This window comes from Bradysia coprophila, chromosome X (genome assembly GCF_014529535.1).
Source record: "Bradysia coprophila strain Holo2 chromosome X, BU_Bcop_v1, whole genome shotgun sequence".
Taxonomy (NCBI): Eukaryota; Metazoa; Arthropoda; class Insecta; order Diptera; family Sciaridae; genus Bradysia; species Bradysia coprophila.
Genome location: NC_050737.1, coordinates 8118193 through 8134931, shown reverse-complemented (window position 1 = coordinate 8134931; position 16739 = coordinate 8118193). Strand labels below are relative to the sequence as shown.

Here is a 16739-nt window from a genome sequence, read left to right as displayed (position 1 = left end):
TCGAAGTGTTATCAAGACAAATTTGATTGTTTTCTTTTTTTAAGCGAAGCGAATGAACTGTTTGTTATGTAAAGCTATACGAGTAAATAAAGTGAATGACATTGGAAAGTGTACCAGACATGAAAATTTATACTATTGATAGTCCATACAAATCTTCCATTATTTCTAACGTTTCAATCTAGCTTATTATTAGCAAGGCGTTGTAAGAAAGCTACCAGGAAAAATTCTGTTATCGCTCCCGACCATCAGACCTCAACATTCTCTAGTATTCAGACAATCAATTAATCTCTGACTCCTATCGTCTTATAGAACAAAGTTTACGTTAAAACAAACGAAGTGAAAGATCTGACTAATATAGAAGTGAATTTATATGTCATTAACGTGTCTACGTAAGCGTCTTTTTTACTCGTACGGGATAAAAATTCGAATTCATATCAAAAATCAGTTTGTAGCTTTCATTACCGCATCGCCGAAGACAACGAGACTAATCCACGTTAAGTATGTATTGAATTAACCAATTCATACCACCACCATCCAAACAAACATTCATTTCCATCTTCTTTAACATGGCAACATCACCGAGCCTCATGGTATTAACTACACACGAAATGGTTGCTTTGCCAGTTCGAAGAGTATAACACAAATACACAAATATGCTTGCGGTGTATAAACTTGTTTCTTGCACAAGAATGACTTCTAAGTGTGTGCCTGATGGTGCATTTATACTATACGGTTAATAAAACGTTCATTGTAATTTACCTGTTAAAATTGTCGATTGTTGGCTTTTAATTCATGTAAAAGGGTAAATAACGACTGATATGAATGTAATACATGATTGTGATTATCGGCCAATTAACAAAGATGTGATCGTACGCCTGATGGTGTTTGATTGAATTCCAGTTCGATGGCATTCATAAACAGACATTCTCTTCGGTTTAATTATTAAAATTGCATTCATACGACACGGACGGTTTTGTTTTTATGTATAATGATTTACTTGCCACAATAAATGAGTCCATAGTTTTGTGGTAGCGACAGAACTGCCTAATTCTTATTCTAGTTGATTAGTTTGAAGTTGACTTGATGTAATAGTTTCATTGTATTTCGTTTTAATCCTTTAAAAACGACAAGCGTATCGATCGCTATAAAATCATTAAATCTGTTACTACTATTGTTGAAAAAACTGTCACCAAATGTTTGATGCCAAGTTTTTGTTACTTCGTCGTAAGTTTTAACGTATATTCCGCTAGTTAAGACAATTTTGTCATCAGTTCATCGCCTATTTTTGCCGTCGGAATCAAATGACTATCCTCTCATTACATAGAGTAGCAATCCCAAGCTCATTTTTTTCTTTGAAGGAACGATAATTTGTATATTCATACCCGGCTTTAAAAATTTTCACTGACGAAGAATTAAGGCCTTGCTTCAATTCTATGATTGCAACTTTATTGCGTAAAGTATGACCAATTTGTTCTAGAGTTTTACGAGTTGAAAAGATGAATTGCATACGGTTATGGGGGGACAACGTTATGAATTTTATGAGGATTATCGTCATACACTAGTGGATACGTATGAATTTCACGTGGTTGTGGGTTCTCAACATAGGTTGGAAGCTCTGCAACGCAAATATGTAGAAAAATGGAAGTCGTTTCTTAACGTTTTAGAGACGACAGTCACAGTCGTTCTATCGGATCTATTACTTCATTCGATCTAAGTATTTTATCGAGATCCATTTCACATTTTTTACTTCATTTTTAAACATGAGTATTGCTATATAACACGACATTAGTCATAAATTGTTGTTTATTACTGACGTCGTTATCGATAACAAATGGATGTCCGTCGGTAATATGACAAAATTTCACCCTTATTTGGTCTTTGTTACTGTTATCAGACCCTTAATTTAATTTGAAAATTTGCGAAAAATTTCGCTACTTAACACGTAGGGGATAATGCTCGAGCAGGCACTTTAGGTACACCGGAAAGTGCTAAGGGGGTTGAGGAATACCTCCAAATACATTTCTAAAAATCAAGTCAAATTATTGATTTTTAGAAATTTATTTGGAGGTATTCCTCGACTCCCTTAGCACTTTCCGGTGTGCCTAAAGTTGACAAGCCACAATAACCGGCAACATTCAGAAAGAAATCGCAATCTTAAAGTTTAACGACAATATATTGTTTAGAATTATGTCACGATGACCCTTGAGTATTCAATGCAAAATGAAACACAAATTAATTGATTTTTTGTAGGTCTTCCTGTATTATAATTAATTAAATCTGTTGACTAGTATAATACAATTTTTTTTTAAAAACATTTTTAAATAATTAAAATTATATTCGTTCAATGAAAGATTACCGAAAATTAGCACTAAAAAGAAAAAAGTAAAGCAAACAATTCAACAAAAAATTATTTTTTTTGGGGCAAGAAGAACCTTTGTGTTGTTCTACTCAATTATCTTAATAACATCAAAATCTATGATTCGGAGAATGTAACGCTTCGTTGAACTATACGTGATGTGTGATGCGAAATGGTCATTCCGATTTCGAGGGGCTACGATCACACACATACACACACTAGCTAGCGGTTTTACATGAATTTCGTTTGGGCTTAGTGTAAAATATTCTTTCTTTAAGGCAGCTCTTACATGCGTCTTCAGAATATCGATGTGAGCAGTACTTCTGAATCCTATGTTTAAGTGAGAATAGCTGTTAGTGAAAAAAATGGATAAAATTTAATGGAATTCCAAATTCAATTCAACTAATATTGAACCACTGTCACCTTCTTCTATTACCTTAGGATTGGATAGGATAGGATAAGATGGACAGGAAAGTTGATACTTTCCAAGCACCTAAGCCGAAAATGGGCCTCTTGTGCATTACCCATGTTTTCGAGGGATTTTACAATTGTGAATCATATAATTTTCTATTAGAACATAGGTGTCGCTCGTGGTTGACATTTTTAGACTAACGATAGTGACTTACGCATGTGACGTATGAGAACTGTGTTCAGCATTTTTTTGTTGTTGTTTTCTTAGAGACTTTTCTTACGGTCGATAGAGCTGAGAAGTGGTAACTAACAGCAGAGACTAATCATTTACGATTAGGAAAAAGCCTATGAACTATGTCTGACACGGGAGTCGAACCCGTGACATATAGGGCGTGAGTCCTCTACCTATTGAGCTACCTGGACCGATATCACCTTGGGATACTATATACCTACTAAGTATAATTGGAAGTTGATAGTAAAATCCAATAGAACAGAGGCTTAAGTTTGTTCATCAAATTTAAATTTCATACTTTGTGATCGTATCTGAAGCAACTGGTGCCTAATTGTTGAATTGAAGAATAGTTAGTTGCCATTTTGAATATTTCACTTCATTGAACATTACAGCATTAACAACAATTTTGGATGTTTGATTTTTACTTTATAACTCTGTGCTACCGTATTTACCATATTTTCAGACAGTCATGTCTACGACTGGTGTCCCTAATGTCGTCTAGAAATATTCGTAAATATTCGTAAATTGACAGTTGCGTGCAAAAAATCCCATAAGAACTGTCAAGGTACGAATTCTTAAAGTTACGAACGTATGAGGATCGAGGCCCAGACTATTTGTAGGTAATCTAAGATTCCTCGTAAGATTCTCTTTTCGATACTTTTCTGAATACGAAAAAGCTGTTCGGCCTCTACTTCGTGTGTGCGTTTGTTTTTGCTACACCCACTACTAAAATTAAAAATTAGGTCTGCTTATCTCGCTGTATTTGACTATTGGATAATGATGGAAGTAGCAAAGTTGAGCCAAATTTGAGTTACCGATTTCGAAAATTATTTTGAAATTCTCACCGATCGGAAGTGGGATCAAATAGTTCCGAAATGGTGCGGAAAAATTGTCATTTCTTATGAGTTAACTGGATCATGAGCTTTCGAATTCGAATGATTCGTAGGTACGACTATTTCGTAAACATTTGACATTTCACTCATACATTAAGTGTCAAAAATTTACGAAACACTCACGAGCTTTGCAAAGCATAATAGTTTGTAATAGGTATGGCTTTCGGGTTACGCGCTCGGGTTACGTACACACTAGATATAGGACTAACTGTAAGCCTGAAGCCGCTGTGATCTGCTACGTACTAGATTTTATTTAGAGTTGTAATCTGTAGACATGTGTAAGGGTTGTAAATTTCAACGCCAACGATGGCCCATCAGTACTTTCAAAGTTCTTTATAATTTTTAAATTTTTAGTAAAGATCTTTCAAACAAAAGAAAAACGGAAAGCATTCTTCAAGTACAGAACCATTTCAATGAACGTAACAAACGAAGGGATAATATTCTTTCAAATTAGATAAATTTAGTTACGTTTAACCATCAGTAAAGTGAACTGTGCTAATTAACCAATTGTTTATCAAATGTCTTAGATTTAAATGTGTAAACTTATTATATTTATGCTGAAACCGTCATATTTTAGATAACAGAATGCTGGTGACATCTTTTGCTATTCAAATGTTCCAAGTTTTGTTACAAGAGTGTACACTTCTACGTGATGAATCATAGCACAGTTGCAAATAAAAAAACAATGCGCTCGATTCTTAGAATTGTCGAAAATTTGGTTAAGATGGTCCATTTATTGAGATATTTCGCTAAATCTACTTGTATTTTGTGCCAAAATGGTCAATCATTTTCTTACAAGCTTTTTAACTAAATGAAAAATCAGTTCGTTCAGACGACTTTATAAAGTGATATTTCATCAGGAATTTGCTTCAGCTGTTTTTCAAGTTATCCACACAAACAATCAAAACTCCTTATACGTGATTATATATGGTTTTACCACTACCAAACGCTTGAGTGCAGCAGCTCCAATCGTATAAACAGTTTTGATTGTATGTTTGGATCAGCTGAAAAACAGCTGAAGCAAATTCATGCTGAAATTTCAGTGCATCTGACTTTACGAAGGAATGATTAAATAATGTGGCTAAAGAAGCGAAGTTTCTCAACAATATCATTCCGCGAAATGGGGTTTTCTGCATAACACATAAAAAGCACGAAAGGCAATCCACAGACCACCCACAAAGTAAGCGGTCGACAGGCGCAAATTTTCAAATTGTAAAATTTGGACTATTTTACGAAATAACGTTCAGTTGTAAGGTAAGCGTAAGATTAATACTCGTTTGTATTCTCTGGCCATTTCATTAGAAAATTAACTTAGATATGGTGGCGAAAAAAGCATCCCAACGAATGCAGTGAAAACTTATCCAATTCAAAAGAAATAATTAGTCAAATATTCTGTTATCTACAATACGGCGGTGATAATAATCTAGTATTACATTTTACATCTTAAAATAGTTGGTTTTTTTTCTAGTAACTAGTTTGATTCTCTACTATTATCGCTATTTTCAGGTAATGTTGATTCACTATTTGAAGCAGTTACATTTGGCATAGAATCTACACTTTCGGCTGGTACGAGGCCCTCTTTTATTCGCTTTTTTTGCTTCATTCGCCGGTTTTGAAACCAAATCTTTACCTAAAATAAAACAGAAAACAATTAAATTTAAGAAGCACTAACACGTTCCACCGACGGAGGGGCAGATAATTCTATTAATATTACTTTCGTTTCGTTGCGTTAGATGAAGAGATATTTTATTGAGGATTCGACGTGTCTACTCATCTGCATTTACCAGACTCAAACTTCGTACACCTCATTCAAGTAAAAAGAAAATCTTTTCAAAAAAATATTCTTTCTCCCTCTTGAATGCACGGTGAGCTTGAAAAAATTTTTATTCGACCTCTCGTGGACATGAAATGTTATTAGTGGTTTTTGTAGAGGGCGGCACCACGAGTAAGAATAACATAACAAGAAAATATTTCGATGGGAAAATTTTTAATTAGATCGATTTTTCGTTTTTCTGTGCCCTGCAGGAAGCTTCGAAAACTGTTTGGACCCTACTGGTGACTTGTTTGATCACAAAAATATAGTTACTGTTTAGCCTGAGGTCTAAGCTTTACAGGGATACCAATCATGACATTCATGACTACCAACAAACATCTTTTATGAAGGAAAGTCATTCTGCTATGTCGATGTGAATTTTAAAGGCTGTATCATACGTGGATTACTTTTATTTTCTCTTATAAATTATTTTTAGTTATTTTACATAATTTAAGGGGTTAATAAAAGGTCGAAAGAAGATTTTTAACTCGAAATAGGTTTCTTTGTAAATTGCACCCATGAGTAAACTGCATTATCTCGAGTCAAAAATTAAAAAACCTTTCTTTTGTTTCGTTCGTAGTTTCTCCAATAGTCATTCTAAGCTAATTCTGCAACATTTTAGTTGTTTCCACTAAAAAATGAGACATTATACGAAGAAATTTGGGTGGTCGTTCAGGTGTACCAACAAAGATTTTGTCAGAATGAAATCCAAGCTCATCCTTTGACCTTTTATTAACCCCTTAAATTATGTTAATTAACTAAAAATACTTTTTAAGAGGAAATATAAGTAATCCACGTATGATACAGCCTTTAAAATTCACATCGACATAGTAGAATGACTTTCCTTCATAAAAGATGTTTCTTGGTGGTCATGAATGTCATGATTGGTATCGCTGTAAAGCCTAGACCTCAGGCTAAACAGTAACTATATTTTTGTGATCAAACAAGTCACCAGTAGGTTTCAAACAATTTTCGAAGCTTCCTGCAGGGCACAGAAAAACGAAAAATCGATCTAATTAAAAATTTTCCCATCGAAATATTTTCTTGTTATGTTATTCCTACTCGTGCTGCCGCCCTCTACAAAAACCACTAAAAACATTTCATGTCCACGAGAGGTCAAATAAAAAAAAATTCAAGCGCACCGTGAATGGGATATTGTTTAACAACGATAACTTCGATTATTTGCCCCCATACGTTGCAGACAAAATAATGATAAGAACGCTGCGGAAAGTGGACACTTACTTGCGTTTCATTAAGTTGCAGAGTATTGGCAATTTCTATTCGTCTCGCTCTAGTTAAATATTTATTAAAATGAAATTCCTTTTCTAATTCTGTAAGCTGCTTGTTTGTGAAATTAGTTCGCCCGGAATTATTGTTGTTGTTTGCCAGTAGACTGCTGGTAATACTCGATGGCGGTAAACCTGCTGATAAATTATAGAAAAATATTATTTTTTAAATTTATTCGATTAGGAATTTTGTAGTGTGCATTTTAGCTCGATTTATATAGTCATTTATAGGAGGAACTTAAAATGGTATGCAGTAGCAAATTTTGAATTACAATCTCGTCAATATAATCTGTGAGTAACAATCTTCAGTCTCAAATTCTTTATTCACAAAGCACGCTCGCGAATTAGGGTGGAGAGGTCAGGAAAACAGTGGGCTTCATATATTTAAGAAAAAACAATCCTACACTTTTGTGTACAATGAGGCAAAAGGGATCTGAAATTCGATATTTTTCGCTTGCGCACTTTCTGAATGGCCATACCAATTACCGTTAAATCAATAAATAACATGGTTTTTAAGCTTTAGGCAATAATACAGAATACTCTTTGCAAATACAAAACGCATGTGACTTAATAAACTCTGTGGTGTGGACGAAATGCATTTCTTCCATCGTCGCGCCACAGTATTCCAAAACGTTACTGCCACATTCATAAATCTATTTTTGACATCAGTACGTCACTTTGCGACCCCTTTGCGACCCCTTTGCGACCCCTTTATGTACCCAATTACCCTACAGTAACAGTAGACTTTCGAAAAACCAAGAAATAATTTTCTTCGTTTTTTGGGTTTTGTAGCCCATTTTCCCCTTTAGGGGTTTTGTAAATTTTCCTTGTTAAATATAAAAATCCTAAGGACGTTGCAACTTGCATTGAGACACCTCAAGCATATTCTTTATGGTATTTGCTATGTTCCCGAACCTACCTGCTCACCAATCGCTGTAAAAAAGATCTCTTATTCCACATTTTCATCAATAACCAAAAAATTTCAAAAAAGCCTCATGAAATAAAATCGTTGTCTCTAACATTTCTGCAGCAGTAAGTGAAGGCGAGAGGCAGGCGTCCTTAGGATTTTTATATTTAACAAGGAAAATTTACAAAACCCCTCAAGGGAAAATGAGCTAAAAAACCCAAAAAACCAAGAAAAATGTTTATTGGTTTTTCGAAAGTCTACTGTTACTGTAGGGTAATTCGGTACATAAAGGGGTCACAAAGTGACGTACTGATGTCAAAAATAGATTTCTCATGTGTCGGGGCCGAAAATGAGGGAGTTTCGATATTTTTCTCAGGTTTTCGACCCCTTACACGAAAATTTTTTTGAGTATCTGTTTTGGACGATTGATTTTAGGCACTTTCGCATGTACAACAAGCGAAATTGCCTAAAAACAATCGTCCAAAACAGATACACAAATAACTATATGAATGTGACAGTAACGTTTTGGAACACTGTCACTTTCGAATAGATATAAAGTAGGGAAAAATATAGCAAAAATTGATGCTAGTCGATTGATACGAACAGTCGTGTAATCGAAGCAAAATTTCCATGAACAACCGAAATAAAGATAGACTCAGTATCGCACTGATCAATCGGGCGAAGGGCCTTTTGGAAGTTTGTATGAAAATTTTAAAGCCAACGACGAATTTTTTCATGCCAGTCCGGATCTGATCTACGTTAAAGCAATTTCACATTGTCTTATATCGATGGCAATAACTTGCGTACAATTAAATTAAAAACATTATTCGCCAATTCAGGTCGACTATGTGTTGGTTTCTGATAGCAAATATCAACAACAGCAATTGTAATTATTTCAAAATATTTTAGTGCAATTCGCTATGGTTTCCACTCAGTTTTATTTGGTTGTCGAACGACAACAACCGAACATCAAAATCAATTTTCCAATGGGAATTAAAGACAAGTTTTTATTAATTGTCCTCTGTTGGAGTTCCTTGTTGGGTTCTTCAGTTGTAATCGGAAATGCAATCGTTATTTGTGAATGCCGCTCTTAGATTCAATTTATATTATTTATAGATCATTTGTTCAGCTAAAGTAACTGAGAAACCTTATGTAAGAAAACTGCCATCACCGCGTTCAACACTGGGTGAAATACCACACTGGGATCCGCATACACTTAGTTTATATTACGTTGACATTCATGAAAACGGCGACTATAGTTCATCGCTGTTACGGTATGATTATCAGGAGGACCGTGTTTACTCAGCTAAAGTGGACGGAGCACGTACACTGCTATTCCTTTTACCCGTTGCGCGTACAAAAGATAAATTTTTGGTCGGCATCGACAAAACTGCAGTAATTGTTAAATGGAATGGTAAGTCACCGAGAGCAACTGTTCTTCGACCATTGTTCGAAGTAGACTGCGGAACATCGGGTGTAATTTTCAATGATGTCAAAACTGACGAGTGGGGGAGGTTTTACGGTGGAACTAGAGCCGTTGAGAAAGGTAAACCGTGTGGAGCTGATAGTAAACCGATCAGTTCATTTTATAGTTACGATAGTGGAAAATGTTTGAGGAAACTTTTCGAAAACGTGACTATCTCGAATGGTTTGACATGGCTGCGAACGACGAATAAGTTTTATTACATCGACTCGTGCACCTATGATATCAAAGAGTTTGATTATAATCCAACTACAGGCGAACTATGTAATTAGAGATGTTTTCGTCGAAGAGGACACTATGCCAATAAGATTTTTCAATATAATTAGCAAATCGACAGAGAATTTTCTCTTCTATTACGCAAAATGGCACAAGACCTGACTATGTGTTGGATGGAATGACGAATGATCTAGATGGAAATCTATATGTTGCTGCGTTTGGTGGTAGTAAAATCATTAAAGTTAATCCGGGGTACGAAACTATGACGAATGCGAGTCGAATTGATTTCATGATTTAAAATTTTAGAACAGGGAAGATTCTGATGGAAGTTGAACTGCCAGCAACTCAAATTTCATCTCTGGCTTTTGGTGGCCCAAATTTAGATATTTTGTTCGTGACAACTGGAAACAAAGATGGGAAACAACCGGCGGGGTAAATAAGATAGATTTTCATTGTTTCAGAAGCACAGACGGCTATAACGATTTCGAGTATTACAGTTCGGGGTATTTATACAAAGTGACTGGGCTAAATGCGAGAGGTTATCCAGGAGTAAGATTCCGCTTGCTCCAATCTAGTAACTGTATGACAGCCGGAAAATAAAGATTGTCGTTGATTTCGTGACGATAAATGAACGAAAAATAAAAATCAGTAGAAAATCATTCATTTTTAGATCTATGTCGACATATTCATTTTAGTACTTGGTGTAGCAGTAGCATCTCCTCGTAATTTACTGTGCAGATTTACCATTAAAAATTTGAACTAGTCTCACAAATCAAACCATCTGCAGAGCAGCAACTGTAACAGGGTGTAAAAACGATCAGTCAGAACTGTTTCGTCAAACAAAGATCCCCACAAAAAGTATGAAATGATAACAAATCTACGAGTCTAATCTAGTCTTCTTTTTAAGCTGTTTAGCTGATCGAAAGTCAACAACGAAAGTCAAGTAACTGTCCTGTCATAAAATATCATGCCTGTGAAAGATTTAATACGGGAAGCACTGCCATAACTAAACTATGCAAGTACAAACACATATAACAGTCTTGTTCAGATACAAAGATTTTTCAACACTCGAACTGAGGGATTCTTTTGAAAAACAGCCTACCGAAATCGGACGCATTTTCCAGTGGACTTTTTTATTTGTGCCTAGAATGGGCTACGACCCAAGAGAATAATAATAAGTCCCTATTCGGCTCAATAGTACATGTGATTACCTTTCTAATTACACCCCACACGTCTGTGAATTATAAAGGACAATATTACCCAGAGCTTGTCATTATTTTTGTCGTCATTATCGATAACAGATGAATTGGTTAATTTTAACCTATGTCGACAATATGAATAAGAGCTTATTTCTTAACATGTACGAACAAACTAATTATTGTTTTTGCTCACTATACTGTCGCATGCTATTTTTAATCGACGTGAAATATTTCGGTTCTATAGAGAAAATTGTATTTAATTATGTAACACGCTGATTTTTTTGTTGATAAAATCAATTAAAATAATTGACATAATTCAAAGGGTGCAATCGCCGTATGACAACATAAAATCGGACTTACAATTTCATCAGTAGAAACAAATTAATCAATTCTAACACTCAGCTGAGAAGATGGTTATCTTTAACAGGACCATTCTTAGTAATACTTAAAACAAATTATTTTAAAGAATCCTTGGACCAATAGATTAAAAATGACTGAGGTAAGTACAGTTTAATTGGAAATTTTCTTCACAACATTCCACGCCGTCGATAATAATTTCTTATAGCATAAGTATTCGCAAGTTGCAAGTAGTGAAGCAATTAAATTTTCAATAAATAACTTCTTTGTGTTTCAGTCGATCACCTTTTCAAAGTCATTTTAATTTTGAAATAACGACCGTAATAACAAGTCAATATTTTTAATGCAAACGCAAAATAGATTTGTTTTGATAATACTCGGTTGGGGTTCGCTCTTGCATTATCCAGTTGAACAGCCTTAATCCAATTTGTACTTCTAAAAAAACTGACGCAAAGCTGAATCCATTAATTTTAGATCGCTAAATGCACAGCTGACGCAACGTTCAGACCACAAGTACAGTGAGTACCATCACCCAGGGTATTTCATGGTGAAGAACCGCACTTTGACCCGCAAACTCAAAGTTTATATTACGTCGTTGCATTGAACCGATCGGTCCATTTTATAGATACGAAAGTGGAAAAGGTCTGAGGAAAATTTTATTACATCGACTCGTGTACTTATGACATTATTTAGAGTTTGATTATAAGCCAAAAACGGGCAATCTGTGTAGGTGTACATTGTCGTAGACGAGGACATTATAATTCTTTCTCATCTATATTTAGCATATCTTCTCTTCTATTATGCGAAATGGCACAGAGCCTGACTATGTGTTGGATGGAATGACGAATGATCTAGATGGGAATCTCTATGTTGCCATTTTCGGTGGTAGTAAAGTCATTAAACTTAATCCGATGTACGAAGCCAAAACGAACAGTGGGCAAATTGAATTGATTTGACGATTCAAAATTTTAGAACAGGCCAGATTCTAATAGAAATTCAGATACCAGCAAAACAACAGTGGCAACAGCCAACAGAGATGCAAAGCAACCGAAAGGGTCATTTAAAACATCATTTAATGAAGAGCTAGAATGGCTAACCAATTCAAACAATTGCAGTGTTGGATATTTATACAAAGTGACTGGGCCAAACGCGATGGGTTATCCAGGAGTTAGGTTCCGTTTGGACCAATCATGTATGAAGCAGAAACAGAGCATAATGAAGAATAATTAACTGTTGTAATGCTAACGCAACGATTTGTTTTCAATAAAAATATTTAACCCAAAATTTTTAACATTAATTCTAAAATCGAATACATTATTAATAAAACTGTGCCTTTCTCTCGACTGTCTACTTGATGATAATACCGTTAGGGATACATTCAGTTCAAATGAATCGTTTGTTTACTTGAAGGATGTGCCGCAATATTATCTACCGTATGAATTTCTAAACAAATATTAAATTACCTAGTAGAGACGAGGACATTTCCCTACATGAATCCATGTGCACCGGATGAGCATACTCCTGATGTGTTACAGTTAATTTTGGAGCTGTAAAATATAATGGAACAACGTTAGTGGTAATTTAGTGTTACATTTCATATCAAATGAGTAATTCAAAATGTTAAACTCTCACGAGGAGCGTCATCTGTTATCAGCAGCGACGAGAGAAAAAACCTCGCGAAAACCCGGAAGTCCTGGCTAATGTATTCTTATATAGGAAATACGTTGTTAGTGTAAACGAAGTAAAAGATTTTGCAACAATCTCTTGAATATATCGAATGAAGTAACAGACTGTTGATATGCCTGCCGTCTACGAAAGGTGAACAACTGAAATCGAATCCATGTATGTAACTACCAAATGGTTACGATGACTAAACACAAATTCCAGTCGACGTTAAGTAGAGCTAAATCCAGGCTGATTATGAACTCGTTGAAGGTGATTATCACGGGGTGAGTTGTTCTAGTTGTTAGGTAAAATTTATTCAGAAAATTAGCATACGCAAAACCTATGTCAAGGGTGGTATTTTGTGAGGTAGTTCGTTTATTGGAATTGGAACGGTATATCGAAAACTTTTTTAAGATTTAGCGCAATAATACACTTGCAATTAATGATACTCAGATTTGGTTTTTCATTTTTAAATAACCATAGTTGTATATCGTGGTACATTTTATGTTCACATTTGCGAGTAAGCTTTAAGTAAACACACAGAACTATAATTTTTACAAAAGAGTTACTAACTTCATATAAATCTATTACCTCTTTTGTTTGAAATGATGTTTAGTGATAGATGTAAAATCTGTTACTTCATCAGTGTTAACATTAGAGACTATTTTAAGGAATTAAATTCTTAAAATTTAAACAAATTCTCAGAATTGTTCACAAATTCCCAAATTTTATTTTTTCCTTCAATATAAAAAATATGATCTGAGGATTTTTGGTTGGCTCGAGCACATCAACCGTAGTTATGAAATGATGATACTCTCGAGGACCCAAAATTTGACATTTCAGGTTTTATCAATTCCAGCTGATTTGACATTGTGAATTGCGTTGGTAAAAAAGCTGAATCTTAGGAGTAAATCTAGCAAATATCGTCTGAACCTTAAATAGGTTCATGTATTTGCTATTCAAGAGAGCACATTCGAGAGTTCATCGATTATTTTAATTGTCTTGCCGTTAACAGATGAATAAAAGTTCCTAAGATCATACATTTGAAAGCTTAGCCACTTCATTTCAAATGTTATTGCTGACTAACGTTACGTTGTATCAAAATCGCCGTACTAATTTAATTTCTGTGAAATTATTTTCAGCAGAAAGAACAAAAACGACAAACCATATGCCGATGCAACCAGTCTCAATCAACTCACCCTACCAATATTCAAATTTTCTCTCATTGATACCCTAAACAACAACAATACCTACAAAAACGTTTCATTGAAACTTTTAATTCGACTCATTTATTTTAAGTAAAACAAAGTTTATCATGCCACAAAGGATTACGGTATTTACCTTCTCCAACAACCTCTCCAGATATATAAATCTGTTACATTTTAATAAGACATTTTAACATTAACAATCAATTAACAGGGTGATTTAATGTTAATCTTTCGAACCTAATAAATCATTTTATTAATTAAGTAAACATAATATACATAAATTATTAGCAGTGGTGGTTCGGTTAGCTGAAGGAAGTCTATATGTGTACATGTATATATTTCGACGTTCAAATATTATTTTTACTTTTCTACTATTTTATACCAAAGGACGCGAGATATAGGCATGTTTTTGAATATAGCTGATTCTCGTATTATATATGTTGTACACACTTATAAATTTAGATATATTAATAACACAATAATTCAAATGAAATATTAAAAAGTATATTCTCTGTGTTTATGAATTGTCGGAGTGTTATGTGCTTGAATATTTATTCATTATACCTGGCTAAACTAGGTGTAAGCAAACGGCAAAATCAATATGATTTCGTGCAACAATATTTTTTTGTAGTTTCTGTACATGTCACTCAATTGGAGATAAAATCATCAGAATTTTTAACAATATTACCGAAGGGAGAGAACATTTTCTTTTTTTTCTCTGTTTTTTTGATATTTTATAATAATTATGAAAAATAAATGTGTGTGTATATCCATAAAAGGTTATTAGACATCAGGTAGGTTACATTTAAATGAATATTATGACAAGCATTATTTAAATACATTTTCGACTAGAAATTACTTTCGAATTTATATTTGCGTTCGTAACTTTTTTCTTTCTTTTTTTTTATTTTGGAGTTACACTGCCACTGTTTTTGTTTTGTTTATTTCCATTCATTCATTCGTCTACGTTTCTGATGTTTCACATTCAAATGTACAACCAGTCTGTTACCGGGCAAAATGTGTTAAAAATATGGGTCATTGGGAAGTTTAATCAATGTTTTCGTTTGGAACGCAGTGGTGAACAACTGTTCGCACGTGTTGACTGAGTATTCTTTTTAGCTCGCCGAGAATATTGAACGCAGATCCGAATCGGCTTGGTTATTTGGTTGCACAAAAAACACAAAAAAAAAACAGTTTCGTTTCAAGACAAATTGTATCAAATAATGATAATGTATGAACCTGTTGATCTAACACTGGGTCGGGTCACGATCAGGCTAGACGTTCATTCAGACTAGGAGATAAGTGGACTGCTCATTAGGGCCGGTCGGTTTTTGAATATTTTCCATCCGAGCTTTTGGACCTAACTGATGTTCTATGCTTTGTCCAAGACGATTTTTTGAAAATCTTCTAGTTTTTCGATTTATCGACACTCTAAAAGCTTTCTTGTCTATGCCAAATAAACAAACCCAAAAGACACATGCTTTTTGTAAGGAAAATACTTTTTCCGGGTAAAAAAGTTTCGCAGGTTTCCGATATTTTTATTTGAGAGAGGTTTCTATTGCAGATTTTTCCACAAAAAGAGTTTAAATTTTGTCGCACAATAGCTTATTTTAAAGCTACGTTGATAGGGAACCAAGAAGTAAAAAAATTTTGAGAAAAGTTTTAAATGCGGTCGAGTGATCGCTATGAGAGTGACTAAAAATTAGTCATGACCCATTTAAGTTTGGCTAAGACAAGAAAGCCCAGAAGACTTTCAAAAAATCGTCTTGGGCAAAGCATACAACATTTTTGAAAATATTTTTTTTGGTCTTAAAATTTTCTTTAGACTTCGCTGAGTCGGATCAGCTAGGTCCAAAAGCTCGGATGGAAAATATTCAAAAATCGACAGACCCTACTGCTCATGCGTGTGGGCATTATAGGCTTGCAGGCAAAGGAAAGTGCGTGGACACTTTCAGAAAACGTGAAAGTAACTTTCAAAAAAATTACGTTTGAATGGTTTAGCCTGAAGGTGCGAGTAATTATGTTGAAAAACTACTAAAAAAAAACCAATTAGTCTACGACGGAAAAAAAATTGAACATGCGTGTCTGCAATGCAATGAATTACGTTTTAAAACTCGTCGATTCCTACCAATTCGAATTACAATGCAAAATCCAACGTCCCAGTATAGAGCTGATTATAAAATTGTATCATAATCTCATTGCAAACGTTCTGGTAACAACTGGAATAACATTAAGTAAATAGGAGAAAAAATCGCAGATGACGACACTCGGCTTGTTCCAACATAATTGTTATCAATATAGCCACTTATAGAAAAAAAAACTGCCTATGCTACCATGTCAATGCGGTTTTCACTGATTAGGATGAACCAAAAGTACTTGAAATAGCAAACGTGACTGAAATTATTTTGGTAATTGTGGACTTTGTATATCTAATAAATCAGTAACACTAAGGGCACATTCACTAAGTGCAGAATTAATGCCACGATTTCGCGATATTGTAATTAGTAATTGAAATGAATCACTCACATATCAGTGTTAAATCAAATGAATATGATGAAGTGACAGCTCCGGCCCAAAAGTCGGGTGTGGGAAAGGTGTTTGTCCGAAAATGTTTTGGCGGAATAAATCGCAGAACTTGTCTTATGAACAGTAAAATGTTTAGTTTTTGTCTCATTATTCTTCTCTAAGCTTCTCTAAGCGTAAAAGTTTAAAA

General features: G+C 34.4%; 1 protein-coding gene across 3 annotated transcripts in view; it reads right to left on the bottom strand.

Moving 5' to 3' along the window:
- Nucleotides 1-3710: 3710 nt before the first annotated feature.
- Nucleotides 3711-16739, bottom strand: part of LOC119085769 (homeotic protein labial) — a 44980-nt gene continuing 31951 nt past the window's right edge. The window contains exons 2-4 of one of the 3 annotated variants that reach the window (XM_037196259.1): nt 12617-12700; nt 6948-7129; nt 3711-5522 (exon numbers count right to left, since the gene is read on the bottom strand). In XM_037196259.1, coding sequence (XP_037052154.1) covers nt 5364-5522; nt 6948-7129; nt 12617-12700 — 425 coding nt within the window. In that variant the 3' untranslated portion in view covers nt 3711-5363. The remainder of the gene's footprint in view (nt 5523-6947; nt 7130-12616; nt 12701-16739) is intronic. The other 2 variants (XM_037196260.1, XM_037196261.1) reach the window with 2 other exon arrangements.